The sequence below is a fragment of the Thalassophryne amazonica genome, chromosome 21 (assembly GCF_902500255.1).
Source record: "Thalassophryne amazonica chromosome 21, fThaAma1.1, whole genome shotgun sequence".
Taxonomy (NCBI): Eukaryota; Metazoa; Chordata; class Actinopteri; order Batrachoidiformes; family Batrachoididae; genus Thalassophryne; species Thalassophryne amazonica.
In genome coordinates, this window is record NC_047123.1 from 27,234,981 (window position 1) to 27,252,100 (window position 17,120).

General features: G+C 38.8%; 1 protein-coding gene across 2 annotated transcripts; it reads right to left on the minus strand.

The window, feature by feature from the left end:
• Positions 1-3,273: 3,273 nt before the first annotated feature.
• On the minus strand, positions 3,274-14,066 carry tbpl1 (TBP-like 1). Of its 2 annotated transcripts, none has more exons than XM_034162490.1 (7): positions 13,918-14,066; positions 11,340-11,503; positions 8,266-8,348; positions 7,965-8,028; positions 6,978-7,081; positions 6,538-6,632; positions 3,274-4,341 (listed from the first exon to the last, which is right to left on the minus strand). In XM_034162490.1, exons 2-7 carry the CDS (start codon positions 11,472-11,474, stop codon positions 4,265-4,267), a joined length of 558 nt encoding a protein of 185 aa, XP_034018381.1. In that variant the 5' UTR covers positions 11,475-11,503; positions 13,918-14,066; the 3' UTR covers positions 3,274-4,264. The 2 variants fall into 2 exon arrangements, with proteins under 2 accessions (XP_034018381.1, XP_034018382.1); XM_034162491.1 differs by having other exon boundaries at positions 13,876-14,033.
• Between the last annotated feature and the right edge of the window lie 3,054 nt (positions 14,067-17,120).

The following is a 17,120-nucleotide window of genomic DNA, read 5'->3' on the forward strand; positions in this document are numbered from 1 at the left end:
TATCTTGTAATTGTTGTTGTATCAAATGTTCGAAATAAACAGTTTTCATTCAGTTTTCATTCATTCATTCATTATTAGCATATGGAATGTGTCAACATTTTGTTTTTTGTTTGGGTGGGAAGACCCTGTACTGTATTCTCTGTACTATATGTGCCGTTAACCTGACAGTGTGGATTATCCCCATCAGTAAAACACGACCCCCAGCAGGTTCTGTATTTAGCAAGTGACAGTCTTTTTTTTTTATTTTACTAATGTGATTCAAACTGATTTTCCAAAATTCAGATATGAAAGTCTGCTAGTGTTGGTGTAATTGCAACACAAACCAGCTGTACCAGTTACGAAAAGGAATTTGACTTATCTATAGTACCAGCACTGGTTTGTGCAGTGACTTAAAAAGAACACATTGTGTAGACAACACTGTTATAATGAAAGATCTTTAAAGTGTAGGTGACACGATAGGTCATTTTTTTTTTTTTTTTAGTATTTAAGACTAAAATTTAACAACAGTGAAATTTATCCTTTCAATTTCAATTTATTAATTTATATAGCGCCAACTCACGACAAAGTCGCCCCAAGGCGCTTCACACAATTCACAACACAAATTAATCTAAAATCAAAATTAAAAGCAAGAAAAGCACAATAAAAGGATAAAACACAGAAGAAGAAAAGGAAATTACAAAGCAAACACAAATTAAATTAATGATAAGACAGTCTAAAAAAGTGGGTCTTCAGTCTTTATTTAAAAGTCTCCACTGTGTCAGACTGCCGAATAACAGCAGGTAAATCATTCCAAAGAGTCGGACCATGGTAGGAGAAGGCTGTATACCCCACAGCCTTCTTGTTCATCCTCGGAACACACAGGAGCCCTGTGCCCTGCGAACACAAGGGCCTCACAGGTACGTAGGGCTTAACCAAGTCCGCCAGGTAGGAAGGTGCCAGTCCATGAACAATTTTATAAACCAACAACAAAACTTTAAAATCCGATCTGGCAGAAACCGGTAGCCAATGAAGGGATGCCAGAATGGGAGTAATGTGGTCAAACCTTCTACGTGTCAAAAGTCTGGCAGCAGCATTCTGTACCAACTGAAGTCCTCGAATGTTAGACTGCGGCAGGCCAGAAAATAAAACATTACAATAATCCAATCTGGAAGAAATAAACGCATGTATCAAAGTCTCAGCATCAGCCATAGACAGGATGGGACGAATCCTCGCCACATTTCGCAGATGAAAGAAGGCAGTCCTCGTAATGTCTCTAATGTGGGGGCCAAAAGAAAATGTAGGATCGAAAAGTATTCCAAGATTCCTCACTTTGTCCATATGATGCACAACACACGAACCAAAATTAAGCGCCAACTGGTCAAAATGATGCCGATGTCTGGCTGGACCAAGAACCATCATTTCAGTCTTATCAGGATTCAAGAGTAGGAAATTACTAGTGTAATTTCCTACTACAATATTGTAATAGTGTACTACACTTTCCTGGTGCACAGTTACTGAAAAGATAAATATTCAGATTTTGAACTGCGCGCCACTAACAACAAGGAACGTCGGGGGAACCCCGACATTGGAGGAGGAAGTGACATCAGTGCCAGAACCATTATCTTAATAGCCCCATTAATTTATGGATTTTTACAGGCTACTGACAGACCCGTTTCCACTGAGTGGTCAGGTCAGTGCTGCATGGTGTTTTTGGTGTCAGAACGGTTAATTCTCGCCAGCAGAATCCTTTTGAATGGCAGGTGGAACACTTATATTGACGAGCGCACACGCATGGTATCTGCGGCTTCTCCACTTTACACGGAGGCAAAACTGAGTATTTTCACATTATTTTATTGTTTTGTGGATCATGGGATAATTTCATCGTGTGCAGACTGAGACGTTATGAGCAGATGAGGGACTGAGTCTTTCAACTTGTGGCGCAAAGCAGCCCACGGTGGAAGAAGAGGAGGCTCCATTAACAGCAAAGACTCGATCCATCAGTTGCAGTTAACCAATTACAGCCAGTGCTGTAACCTGGCACCAAACTGCCGTGTGACAAATGGACTTTTCTTCAGCCAGGACATAAGAATTAAATTATTTTCAGACATCGTTTTCTTAAGGTGGATAAGTTTTCATCAGACTGAAGATGATTTGACTGAAATGAACAGGTAAGACTATATTATTTAGTCGTGTGGTTTTAATATTTAATAATAGCGTGTTACGCTACTAACGTACAGTAGCTACACTAACTGTATTCAAGAAGGAAACAATATTTATTTTAAAAATAGCTGATATTTTCAGTCGCTCGTGTCATTTTTCAAATGTGAAATGTATGTACCTGTTTCTAAAGGGAAAAAAGAAATAAAAAATACACACTTCCTCATCACTGTTTTTCTGATGTCATAGATAGTAAAACAATCTACTTTTTTAAATCAGTTGATTATGACAAAAGAGCTGGCAAAAAAAAGAAAAAAAAAGTTTATGACCACCCGCATGCCGAAATCACCTGCATTTTCCCTCAAGGTTTAGTCTCCCTCATTGTCATCTAAATTAGGCTCAAAACTATAAGGTTGTGTCCCCACAGCTTCTAAAGAAACACCTTCAGACTGGACTTAAAAAAAGCTCAGCACTAGAAAAAAAAAACTATGAAAACAGCTCGACTTCCGCTGTGTTTGTATCAATGGGAATTGTTGTCCACACGGACTGTTTTGTGTGTTGCACTAGTGACTGAGCCAGAGAAGTCACACGTCTTATAGCTCCAGTGATGAGTTAAATAAAACTATAGCCCCGTTTGGCTAGAAAGATATATTCTGTAGTCCGTTTTAGTTAATAAGAGGCAGAAAATAACAGTGTTTACAATTGATTTGGGTTTGAATCAGCAGGTTCCGTTCTCTCAATGTTGTAGCAACAATGTGGCCGTGGCTGAGGGCTGAAATAGAGCACAGGCTTCAGACAGCTGTTGTTTATCCTTCACCTGCGCACTTATCGACTTTTATTGTTCAGGATTTTTTTAAATATAATTTTTAGTGATTATTTGTGCACATTTTTTGGTGTCACCTTCACTTTAAAAAGTGATTTAAACTTTTAAAATTTTGTTTTTGTTTATACTACACCTCTGATTCTTTTAACAAATCATTCTGGAAGATATAAAAACACATTGTGTAGATGACAGTGTTATAATGCAAGATCTTTCAAAAGTGATTTAAAAATTTTACTTTTGTTTATACTGCTCCTTCTCTGATTCTTTTAAACAAAACTAATTCTGTGAGATATAAAAACACAATTCGATAGTCATGTGGTGACCCGTTTTAATAAGGAACTTTTTTAACAAAATACAAAAATTATGAACAAGTGTCACAAAAGCCTTGGAAAACAGGAAATTCCTCCATCACACATACTTGACAACATGTCAAAAACACTGTGCGAATAAAAACACTGGTTTTAGAACATCTTTGAGCATCAAATCTACACACAATTCAGCACAGTTTAACATCTTTGAACACTTTAAGAGTTCTTGTGTTGCTAAAAAAAACCTTGAAATGATTTTATCGTCTAACTGTTCTTGTTTTAAAATGTCATTTGCCTGGTGAAAATTTTTCTGAAACCAGTTCTGTGTTGTTTTTGTCTCGTAGGAACTTTAAGAACTCAAGTGTTTTGGCCACACCCACTGTGTGTGGATGCCACCTGACAAACAAAACATTGTGAACCATATCTACATTTTATGCACTTCCTAAACCTTAAAAAAATGTGCACAAACTGTTACTAGGACAATAAGTAGGGGATCTTTCTGAGCCAAACGCCACAACTATGTAGCACAAACCGACAACTGAAGCAAGTTAACGCGAGGAAGCGAAACGGTTAGGCAGGAGTGATTAGGCGTAGCTTTTCATTGTCAACAAACAGCCTTGTGGGATTATCCACCATGGTTTTGCACTTGAAAGGGGCCAGACTGTTGAAAAGTCAGCGTTTCTGAGTCCATGCGCAAAAAAAGCTCATCAACGTTGACCAATGAAGGCTCTTGAGTTGCTGTTGCCAGGTGAGATTTGGAAGACATTTATGTGTAGGCTGTTAAAAACACAACAGCCACACAACCCACATTTCATTTCAGAGTGATATATATGTGTATTTTTTTTAATCCAGTTGGCATCTCAGCCATGATACAGTTCAAGTTTGTGGCAAACAAATCCAATGTTAAGGTGCTTCTTCTCTTCTCAAAAAGGAACGAGACTCGCTCATTTCTTCAGTCATCCTCAGCACTATTTGTCGTTTGTTTGTTTTTAAATTCCTATTTGGGTTTCTGACAGTCCAATAGTAGTGGGTAGACCTGCTCCACAGCTGTAGCCACATTCTGCACATTTGGTCCTGACCCATGCGTCCGGGGGAGCGAGGAGAAGGACAGCGTGAGAACAGTATATGAAAACTTTGAAAACCACAAACACAAAGCACAGAAATACAAAAACACACACCGCTCATTGAGACGTTATTTAGGCTAACGTTATTTCACTAAGGATGAAAACATTCCTGATTTCTTTTAGTCACATGTGTCGTGGCTATAAAAGACTATAAATGCAACATTTCTGTCATATTAACATTATAGAACAAGTTACTTAACAGTACATAAAAATACAAAATACAAGTCCAGGATCAAGTAACAGCTCAAGCAACTTTTTATTAACATGATTTTATGAGTCGGTGTGAAAAACCTTGTTGAGAGATACACTGTTTTTACCACGATCCCAATCGGGTATCTGCTGATACTGAAGCCCGAACAGATATTTTTATTACACGTGCACAGAGCACACAAACTAACAAATATGTTTGATGACTGAACAGCTCTGCAATGCATGAAGAAAGAAAGAAAAAATACCTGCAATCCAACCTGATTCTTAAAGCTTCTTCCACAAAATATCAAACAATTTCACTTAAATTTATTGCAAAAGTCTAATAATATTCACTTCAAAGGGGGATGTGATGATTGATGTTTTAATTCTGGCCAGTAGGTGTCAGTAATGGTGAGTTAAAGTGCAGCTTTTTCTTTGGTTTTTTGCTTTTTTCCAGATTTAAGTCAAAAATATTTTTCTTTGTTACTACTATAATTTTATTTATCAGCTTTTTAAACAGGATTCATAATACCAGAGTACCAATACGATCAAAATCCCCATTGTCTGGAAAAAAAATATATATATATATAAATAGTTCCCCTGAAGGGGAAAAAAAAAATTCTGATGCCTTGAACAACATCTGGTAGTGACCCATATAGTCTATGACAGCGACATCATAGATCATGTGGGGGCTTCCCCCAACTTGTGCGAGGGATGCTGGGAAGCACACGGCGATAGCCAGTCAGAAGAGAGAGACGCGTGACATCAAGTGGCTTCACAAAATAATCCAATATGGCGGAAAATGCTCCATAATGGCTTATTTCTGTATAAATCAAATATGTTTCTCAAATATTTTCTAAAAGTTAGCAAGAAATAAACACTTCTAAAACTAAAAAATGCCATATTTATAACCAGATAACACCTCTGAAGTGATTTACAAGGCATCTTATATATGTTAGCATGCATGCCCCACGTACGCATATCCAGGGCTGTGAAATAAAAACTGTGAAATCTGAGGAAATTTGCAGGGGGTACAGCCCCCAGGAGCCGGGGTCTAGGGCCCTGTGGGGCCCCAGAATTAAATTTTTATCTAATGATACTTTTTCAGCATCTCCTGGAAGAACAAATCTCAAAATTAGTGGATATTCAGATGATCCTATATTCAACCTTTTATTTGACCTGTCAATGATCATGTTGAAATAACAGAATATTTCAAAACCTCATGCATGTGCACACACACTTCCTCCTGCAGACAGAGTTAAAAGAAAAGAAAATATTCATTTTGGAATCCCCCCCCAATCAGGTAAATATGTTTTCTTCATTAAAATGAGCTGTAATTTTACAACATGTTTCAAAAATAAACCGACATCATAATAATAATAATTTTGTGACATCTGAAAGACCATACTCCTTTAAATGTGTGATAAGACACAATGAGAAGGTCGTAGTACACACTCGCAGTATATGGAAGAAGACTACCAGAGAATCTGCATGGAAGCTTCAAGGAGTGATGAGCCATCCAACAAAAATAGGCCGTTTGCATATTTAGAAGAGAAGCAGAGTGTTGATGTGTGTGTGTTTGTTTTTTTTGTTTTTTTTTAATTTGCCACCATGTTGCTGGTGAGCATCAAATGGAAGTGGCTCTGTCAACACGCCACTTCAGAAATGGGCCGCAGGTGGATAGGGGGTGACTCGTGTTCAATTAAGCCAATCCTGATCAGTCCAAATATGCTTTCATCAGACCAGATACCGACCACCGATATCCCTACGTTTAGAATAAATAAATGTAAAACCTCATTCAGTGCTCTGGTTAAACTGATCATGTCTCAGCGACAAATGTGTATGTGGGGGTTAATATTTTCATGAAATATCAGTTGACACCACACTGGTTTGTAGCCCCAACATTGTGGTTGCCCACAATAAAGAATCAGTGTATGTTTGTGTGTGAGAGACACACCTGTAACAGTGAGGCAGCCAGTAGAGTGCACCTGGATGGTTGCTTTGAGGTTTGCGATCCTGTACATGGCAGCAGGATGGATCTCTGGTTCATAACTGACAAGCAAGCAAAGAAGAATTCATTAGTGGGGGAACGGTATGTAACAGGGAAATCTGTGGAATAAAACATTTTGGACACAACATCACCTTCAGTTCCCTTAATATGATACTACGTGTGATGCTTACACCACTAGAGGTCACCCTAACCTTGCAAAGCCTGAACAGGCGAGCGACATCAGAGTGTAATTATTGGGTAAAAGTCATGTAAAACCTCTGAAATGTGAAGCAGACTTGGCATCATGTAGTTGCTGGGTTGAACCTGAATCCTAGTCAACAACCAGGGGAACTGATGCAGATCAAGATGTCAAGATGATCAGTAGATTTAACGTGACGCTGAGTTACCTGACAATGGGACGGTTCTTATTTGCAAACTTGTTGAGGTGCACTCCAAATGGCATGTGGCACACCGCTAGCACGTTCACCACCTTGAAGGCCGAAAACCTCACCTGGACAGAGAGAGAAGTCAATAATTTGGTTGTAATTCATTTTCTTGAAAAGGATTTTTGACAACCCACATTTCACAGGATGTCAGTACTGATTGAATGGACAAAACAGACACAGTAATTACTGTGACACGTGTTTATAAAAATAAGATAATTCAGTTATCTTGATTAACACAACAAACCTGTTACTTTAAAAAAAGTTGGATTATTCATTAAATAAATGATAATGACTGCTGAAAATTACATTTCCGAATTTGTCTCCTTTGAAGTTTTTAACTTAAGTATGTAACGAACATTTCCACTGTCAATATACTTACTTGCCATTATTATTATTAGGTACACCTTGCTAGTACCAGGTTGGATCCCTTTTGCCTTCAGAACTGCTTTAATTCTAATGGCATAGATTCAACAAGGTGTTGGAAAAATTCCTTAGAGATGTTGGTCCATATTGACATGCTGGCATCACACCATCGCCCATTCAACCAGTCTACCCATTCTCCTCTGACATCAACAAGGCATTTTCGTCCACACAACTGCCACTCACTGGATATGTTCTCTTTTCCTGACCATTCTCTGTAAAGTCAGTTGTGCGTGAAAATCCCAGAAGATCAGCAGTTTCTGAAATACTCAGACCAGCCTGTCTGGCACCAACAACCACGCCACGTGCAAAGTCACTTAAAACCCCCTTTCTTCCCCATTCTGATACTCGGTTTGAACTTCAGCAAGTCGTCTTCACCACTTCTAGATGCCTAAATGCACTGAGTTGCTGCCATGTGATTAGCTGATTAGCTATTTCTGTGAACAAGCAATTGAACAGTGTACCTAATAAAGTGGCCGGTGCATGAACAACATTACAATACATCAAAATCTGTGTCATTATTCTCACCTCAAAGCCTAGTTTCTGCAGCGTGCGCGCTATTCGGCGAGCGCCCACCTTTGCTTCTTCCTCACTAAATGAGAGAACAGCAGGAATGAGAATGAGTGACATCCACACAGCAGCACATAAGCATTTCTATTCCTGATAGCGTCAAGAAAAGGATGGACAAAGTCAAAAGTTGTTCTTAACTGGGTAGCTCATTGGCACGAGCGATGTTGGTGCTTAAATCTGTAAATATGCCAACCAATTCTTGATGGAGTAAAATATGCGATTACAGACGTGTACTTTTTGTTTTGTGTGGAATACGGACCTTGTGGCTCCGACACAGGTGATCTTCCCGGAGGACCAGATGGAGGCCGTTATCTTGGGTTTTCGAAGCTTCATGGTGACTTTCTGAAATCGGAGCAAAACATTCTCATTCGACTCGGTTAATTAGGAAACGTATTTATCAGAAAGCATGGCTTCCTATCCCAGTGAGATTAGATTTTAAGGTTCTGCTACTAACCTAAAAAATTATTCATGGACTGGCACCGCCCTACCTAGCTGACCTAATTAAACCTTACGTACCGGCCGGGCTTTACGTTCTCAGGGTGCAGGACTACTTTGTGTCCCTAAGGTGAATAAGAAGTCTGTGGGTCACAGAGCTTTCTCTTATCGTGCCCCTGTTCTGTGGAATGATCTCCCTGCGTCAATAAAACAGTCAGATTCTGTGGAGATTTTCAAGTCCAGACTTAAGACGCACTTATTTTCCCTTTCATATGGCTAGCATACTGATACAGTTTTGTTTTACACTTTTTACTCTTTTAATTAATTTTATTAGTAATTGGAGCGGGCCGCGGCCTCAACTTTACTTAAATTCTGGGTCTTTTAGTGAAGTTTAGGGCTAGTGGCTGGCGATCACCTTAGTATTTCTTCTGTTTTTCTTGTTGTTTAATGCTGGCAAATTATACAGTATTTTTTGTCTTTCTGATGCTGTTTTTTCTCTCTGTTTAAGGTGCAGCTCCATCCAGAGATGGGAGTTGTATTTGTGTTGGCGACCCTCCTGTCTTGTGCGCCAACATTTCTTGTATATTTGTCCGTGAGTTGTTCTGTGAATTGTTCTGTAATTTATGTTTGTAGCATGACCCAAGCAGAAGGTCACCACTTTGAGTCTGGTCTTGAAAGCAAATTGAAAGCAAACTAAAATTTTGAATTGCAAATAAGTGAAACATTTAAAATCGTGAAGCCAAACACATTAACAGTGCTTTTTTTTAATGCATTTTTATTTTGGGAAATTAAATAAATGTTAGTGTTTAACTCATGTAAATTCAGGCGCATCACAGTCGCATAAATAAAAATATAGACAGTACAGCCCAACTGATATATCAGCTGGCCTATAATATCCACTGATATGAGCGGTTGACAAACATATCATATTGGTGTTATTTTTGCAGAAATGAAACCTTTTGTTTTACCAAACAAACAACGCAGAAAAACACTCTGGCTGTTGGAAATTGTGTCATAGCAAAAGGTGCTCCAACAGCATTGTTTAAAATGTTGTCAAGCATGGCTGGGACCCCATCACCCCTTGGTCCCATTAGCTAACAGAGACCGAAGCAAAGTGACCGGTTGCCATTCATTTTCAATCAGAGTGGGTGTTTTACAACAACAAGAGACAAGTGGTCACTATGCCACCACCTAGATGGAGCCACAATAGATGAGAAGTCTCACTCATCTTCAACCGCTTACTCCAATTAAGGGTCACCAGGGAGGCTGGAGCCTATCCCGGTAGTCACAGGGTGTGAGAAGGAGCACAGCCTGGACAGGATGGCAGTCTGTCATAAGGCCACATATAGACAAACGAACACATTCACACCCGCACGCACACCTACAGACAATTTAAAGTTTCTAATCCACCTAACCTGCATGTCTGTGGATGTGGGAGGAAGCTGGAGCACCCGGAGGGAACCACATATACACAGGTGCAATATGCAAACGTCACACAGAAAGGCCACGGGTGGGAATCGAGCCTATGACCTTCTTGCTGTAAGGCAACAGTGCTAATCACAAAGCCACCGTGTTGCCTAGATGAGGAGCCTATTTTATGGAAATGCTGAGCAATGTGACACGGCGACTGCCAATCTGAGTGAAGCTGTCAGTTATATTTATAGTTATTTATAACAAAGTTCATGTTTAAACTGTAAAACATTAAGCATTATTTATATTTGTTTGTCATAAAGGTTTGTTAATGAAAGGTTAGGAATCACTGCCAGGTTTTTTTTTGTATATATCAGCAGATACATCTGTATCATCATCATTTTTTTTTTTTTTTTTTTTAGTCTCTAATATTGGGACCAGCTTCCAAAAATCCACATCCTATAAGTTCTGGGCCTGAGCATTTATGTCATCACATGACTTTTCTTTTGAGAAAGTGTGTATCATTGAAAGATTACTGAGTTTAGCTCTATTCAGATATGAATCATTTTATATGAGGAGGTGGAGTAAATCTAATATTTATTATGACCAAATAGGACAGGATAAGAAAGCTCATTAAAAAATGACAAAGATGGGAATGGCTACTAAAACACTCATCATTTTGTGTGTTTTTTTTTTTTGTTCTATGTTCTTGGCTCTGTGACAGAATGGATTAATTTGTCTCTACAGTCACTTTTTATTGTCTAACTTTAAATTATCTGTGGGCTTCATTTTTTTCTGTGTGTGTTTCTTTCAAACACCTCTTTAAGCACCTCCAAACTACAGTTAAAGAGTAGAAAACTCCTTTGCAAGAGGATATCACTGATATGTGTTCACACTTGATATAACTATGGATTGTTTTAAAGAAGGTAAAAGGTCGTGGGATCTTTACTGAAACAGGTGCACACAGTTTGTAAAAATGACTGAGGAACTGTGGTAATAATTACTTTACCCACCTCCCTATTTAAAGCCTGTCCCACCTGAATGAATTATGCAATAAGGCATTTACCAACCAGTCATGTTGCACGTGCGGCAAGATTTTTTTTACAGAGAAAGCAGATGACAAGGAAGTATCTTGCAGCTTTGCTCACTGTTAACGATTCATGTTCCTCAGTAAGGTAAGAAACCAGACCTGTTTTCACCCAAATGTTACTGAATGAAGACTGTATGATTGGAGTAATTTAATTATACTAGTAGTAATTGGTAAAAGGAACAGTTGCATCAGTGATGTGACTTGTGAGGTACGTGCAGTTCGCAGTCACACAACATGTATAATTTCCCCTGTGTCCAACCAAACCTTGCTCTAGACCATACCTGCAAGCAGGCTCCGCCACACTGTGTGACACACACTACACAAACTGGACTTTTGGGGTTAAATGTGTTCACTCACGGTACGGATTGACTAGTGTTTGTACGTCCTTTGTTCCTCACCCCTGCATCTGGCCTGTATACTACATTGATCCCCTCCAGGGCAATGGTCCGCAGGTTGAGGTGGCATCTGGACCTGAACGTGGCCACCACATTGGTGACAATGACATCGATCACACTGTCATTGTTGGACTCCATGCCCAGTACTACATGGAAGATGATGCAATCTGAACAAACAAGAAGAAAAAGGAAAAAATTCATGCACATTGATGTCAAATCAGACATCTGACAGATGTTCTCCTGCAGAGTACTATTAAATTTGACTCTTACAACAAGTGACCGGAGACACGAATGTGATTACCAATATAAAAGACAAAGCAACTATAAAATAGCAATGAGAAACATGCTATGATTCCAACAAACTACACACTTCAACATCAATTCCTGAAGCTACAAATGGATGCATTATAAAAATCAAGTGTGATTGCAGTTGTGTTGACCTCTAGTTTCAAAAGAGAACAGCTCTACCATTAAATAAGTTATGAAAGAATTCTCCCCAAAAAAGATGAGTCTGTTTCTACAACGGTATTTTAGATGTTAAGAATCTAAATAATTATTTCATAGTTTTGAGATTAATATAGCTGCTCAGTTCAGATCAGACTGAGGTCACATACAAAAAAGAGCCCTGGTTCTTTTCCCCAGATTCAGAATCCAAAGCTCAAGAAAACTACCAAAAGACTCTCTGCATCTAGCTTCTGGAGGAGTTCTGTCCACACCAACAAACGTGGGCAGAAGTTATGCCATTGCCTTTTTTCTGTTTAATGAGCACATATGTCACAAAAGCATAGGTGGGATCTGGGTGGAAGAATATGTGGCGAGATGAGCCTTGGGTTAGGGAAGAGTTGACTGATAAAACTCTTCCATCTGATCACCAGCTTGCAAACACTTAGTGCTGGTTTCAGACCAGGCAGAAAAACCGAGTGACCATGCAAGAAGCTAAGTGAGGAAAGCCATCAAGACTCCTGTGACAACTGTGAAGGTTTATGATTTTGTGGCTGTAATTGGTGAAAGTATGCAGTCTGGTGCATCACCTGCAGCTTCATAGTGGAGTAGCAGAGAGGAAGGTCATAAAAAGAAGATGACAAATTTGTGCTGCTTTTCCAGAAGGCACATACAAGACATGAGCATAGATCTGATCGACTGTCTTGCACAAAAGTCTTTCTCGGTTCCACTCCACCAGGAAGCTGTATAATTGGTGCTGCAACAGGGAAAAGTTGTGCAAACCAGTTTCCCCAATCAGTCACAAAATCCTATAATTCCTTCAGAGTTGTCATGGGTGTTTTGGTGGCTTCCCTCACCAGTATGCTTCTTGCGCGTTCATTCCGTTTTAGAACTGATTATTAATTTGAGCTGCAGTGATTAATCAACAACTATACTGATAATATTTGAAAGCATCATCTTGGACACTAGATAACACTGATCCACATTTTTACAAACATTTTATGGACCTAATAAACTGATTAATTAAATATTAAAACAAACAATAATTGCAACCCCATTATTAATCAACTATTACATTTATCAGTAACCAATCAGTTCGAAATTATTTGATTTCACCTTCTTAAATGTGAATATTTTCTGGTTTATTTACTAGTTGCTTTACTCCTATCTGACCGTAAAGTGAACATCTTTGGGCTGTGGACAAGACAAAACATCTGAAGGTGTCATCTTGGGTTCTGGATAACAATGATCAGCATATTTCACCATTGTTTTCACATTTTATGGGCCAACAACGAATCGACTAGTCAAGAAATTAATCAGTCGATTAATCGACTACGACAATCATCTTTAGATGCAACTCTAGTTATGATGATCATTTGGATTAACATGTAGTTTGTCCAACGACTCTTAAAATAAAGGGACTGTGTATAAAAATTCTAATTCCTAAATAGCTAATGCAATGTTTTCATCGTCGTCGTTAAAACTAAGTCTACACTACAAGCACGTCTTGATGGTTTTATTTCAACTCCATTCTGGTGGTGCCCAGTGACAAAATTACAAAATTAGTGTCAGTGTCCATAGGACCTGACTGTGTTGCATGATTGAGAATTTAATATTTTTTAGATTTTTAGACATTTGAAGATATCACATTGGCGTCTGAAACAGTGATAGGGATTTTTGGTGGTTTGATATTACCGAATTATGAAAGTAAAAAAAAAAAATTATTCTTGAACTCCGGCCACTTTCAAGCATATGGAGAAATTAAACTCGTGATATATTACGTTTGTTGCAAGCAAGGGAAAAGATTATAAACAAAATTTTATAATTTATGTAATTTAAAGATAAAATGCGTTACAGCCTGATGTCATTTTGCAGCATGTGTGAGGAGAATTAAGCTAGCTAAGCTAATGCTAGTTTTGTCACCTAAAAATGAAATATATCAGCTGCGAATTCATCAAAGTTACAAAAGTGCCGTTCGCTGTTAGCTAGTCGCTAACAAAGAAAGCTGCCCCAGCGGCAATGAATGAAAAGTTGGTGGCTAAGCTAACTTAGCAGGCTAGCTACCTAAGGTTAACTCCTGAGTTAACAACCGGCTTACGTTCGCGCGTGTCACAGGTAGTACTTTAATTTCCTCAGATACCTTATGATACAATTCAGTGTTGGATCCACCAAACAAGCCTAAAATCCATCCATAAACATGAAAAAAAAATCTAATTTAAAAAAACACAAGTCTCTGATACTACGTCTAAAACCGAAGCTTGGTTTGTTTGTTCCTCGACACATATCACGTGACTGGTGACGCAACTCAGGAAAAAGGCGGGGAAGGGGGAGAGTTCGGGGGACATCGAGTTTCTCTAAAAACAAAAACAACAACAACAACAATAATAATAATAATAATAAAAATAATAAATAATAACAACAACAATAATAATAATAATAATGTTATTTTAAAGAAAATTAGAATTAACTTGTAGATCCTTTTTTTTTTTACAAATTTCATAGAAAGAAAGAAAGAAAGAAAGAAAGAAAAAGAAAGAAAGAAAATATTCAGTGCAGAATCTATATCATAATTCTTTCAGGCACAAATCTTAGTTAATTAATTAATTAGTTTGTTTGTTAGTTTTATTTTTCAGATCATATTTCACAAATACTATGACTACTGAAACCTATTAAGTAGTTAGCTATTGTTATTCAGGAGATTTTTTTATACTTGATTAATTCAATTTAATACATTTACTAAAATATAAATATTTTAATCATTTTATTTTGGGGAATTTCACCCAGAGGAGAGTGGATTTATCCATGGAGATTACGCCACCAGATAAAAAATGATCACATTGTTGAACTTATCAGTGCTGTCAGAAGAGTCATAATTTATTGACACATGATTCAAATGACGCATTTGTTTCATAATGATTTACGTCTTCCAACAGGATACTTAGATTATATTCACACAAATTTCCAGATAATATGCAATGTCTCGATGCACAAACTTGAAAAAGGGTACAAAAACAATTCTGCTGCTTTGAAGGTCCCAATGAGCACAGTGGCCTCCATCATCTGTAAATGGAAGATGTTTGGATCCACAGACTCTTCTTAGAGCTGGACGCCCGTCAAAACTGAGCGATCAGATGAGAAGTGCCTTAGTCAGGGAGGTGAGCAAGAACCTGATGGTCACTCTGTCAGAGCTCCAGCATTCCTCTGTGGAGAGAGGAGAACCTTCCAGAAGGACAATCATCTCTGCAGCAATCCACCAATCAGGCCTGTATGGTAGAGTGACCAGACAGAAGTCACTCCTTAGTAAAAGGCACATGGCAGCCCACCTGGAGTTTGCCAAAAGGCACCTGAAGGACTCTCAGATCATGAGACACAAAAGGCTCTGATCTGATGAGACAAAGATTGAACTCTTTGGAGTGAATGCCAGGTGTCATGTTTGGCGGAAACCAGGCAGCATCCCTACAGTGAAGCATGGTGGTAGCAGCATCGTGCTGTGGGGATGTTTTTCAGCGGCAGGAACTGGGAGACTAGTCAGGATTGAGGGAAAGATGAATGCTGCAATGTACAGAGACATCCTGGATGAAAACCTGCTCCAGTGCACTTTTGACCTCAGACTGGGGCAAAGGCTGAAAGCTGCTGCAAAGCGGAATGGGCCAAACTGCCCAAAGACAGGTGCGCCAAGCGTATGGCTTCATACTCAAGAAGAGTAGAGGCTGTAATTTGCTGCCGAAGGTGAATCAACAAAGTATTGCGCAAAGGGTGTGAATACTTATGTAAACACGATTTCTGAGTTTTTTTTTTAATAAATTTGTGTAAATTTCAAAAAACTTTTTTTTATGTTGTCATTATGGGGTGTTGTGAGGAGAATTTTGAGGGGAAAAAAATTAACTTACTCCTTTTTGGAATAAGCCTGTAACATAACAACATGTGGAAAAAGTGAAGCACTGTGAATACTTTCTGGATGCACTGTGCGGTATATGGGTATGTAGGTGTGTATGTAGGTCTTCCTTTGACTGGTCTGTTGCCTAACAACAGTAACCATGGAAACAACCCCCCCCCCCACACACACACACACATACATATTGATCCCAATGACCTTGACCCCAGTGATTGCTCTTAGGCAAATTTGACCTAGGCAAATGTAGAATCCATCTTCATATGTGTGCCATGATTGGCCACTGGATTGTAAATCAAATTTTTGACCTTTGACCCCAGTGCACTTAACCTCGGCTGAAACAAACTCTTTAAGGTCATTTCTAGGTTGGCCATCATCCACATACCAAGTTTGGTGGAAAGTGGCCAAAGGGTAGACAGAGACACATCTCTCAAATTATCGTATGTATACATGTGTGTATATTCGTGCACATCAACGTCCATGTTTTTGTTGTTTCCATACTTCTGCTCTGACCGCTGTTTGGCCAGCGGCCAAACAAAACAGCAAAATAACTTCTTTATGATTCAGCTTTGTTGTTATTGTTCTTCCTCCCTAGTTACCAAATTGTGTCTCCCTCTCATTCAGTCCTCCAGGGATTGGAATCCACGTTCACCCTGCAGAAGAGCCGGGATCAGATGTTCTGACGCGGTTGCGGTTGCAGTTACAGTTATGGTAAAGGTTTTAGATTTAGGGCGGGTTGGAAAAGTCAATGGCGTGCAGTTTTTGTACGTTGTAGGTTGGCTGATGCATTGTGTAGGAGTGTGTTTATAGTTTGTTGGGCTGCACATCACCAGGGCAGCTTCTTCCCAGGGGAACAATGCTCTTCTTCTCATTAGGTCATAAGATGCAGTATGTAAACACTCAGATGCGAGCACTTAAAGACGGATTGCTGCAGATATGTCTGAGAATAAATAGACGCTCCATCTCTGTAACCAATCCATGTGCACGTTGAAGAGACTGACTTATGGAAAGTGAGAGGTTAATATTTTTTTTCCATACTTGTAAGAATGCGTATGTACATAAAATCATATTAGGGGAGACTGGGGATGGTTGTAACTCCAGAGGAAGAACTGGGTGTTCTGTTGAGCCACCTAGGGACCATTGTTGTGCCTGAGGAGCTACAGATTTTCCCAAAAAATTTATTTTTTAAAGCAATAATAATACTGATGTACACAATTAAGTTTTGGGGCAAAGTTGTAACAACTACTTTAGACATATCCCAGCATTAGTGGAGATTGCATCAATGAAGTTCATGTTTGACATTGATTTATTAAAAATGTGAAATTATGATACAGAATTAAATAACTGCTATATGAAACACTAGCACAAACTATGATTGCAGTTGTCCCCAATATCCCCTACATGTTTATGCTGTTGTGTGAGATACAGGTGACGCTGGACCATTGCAAACT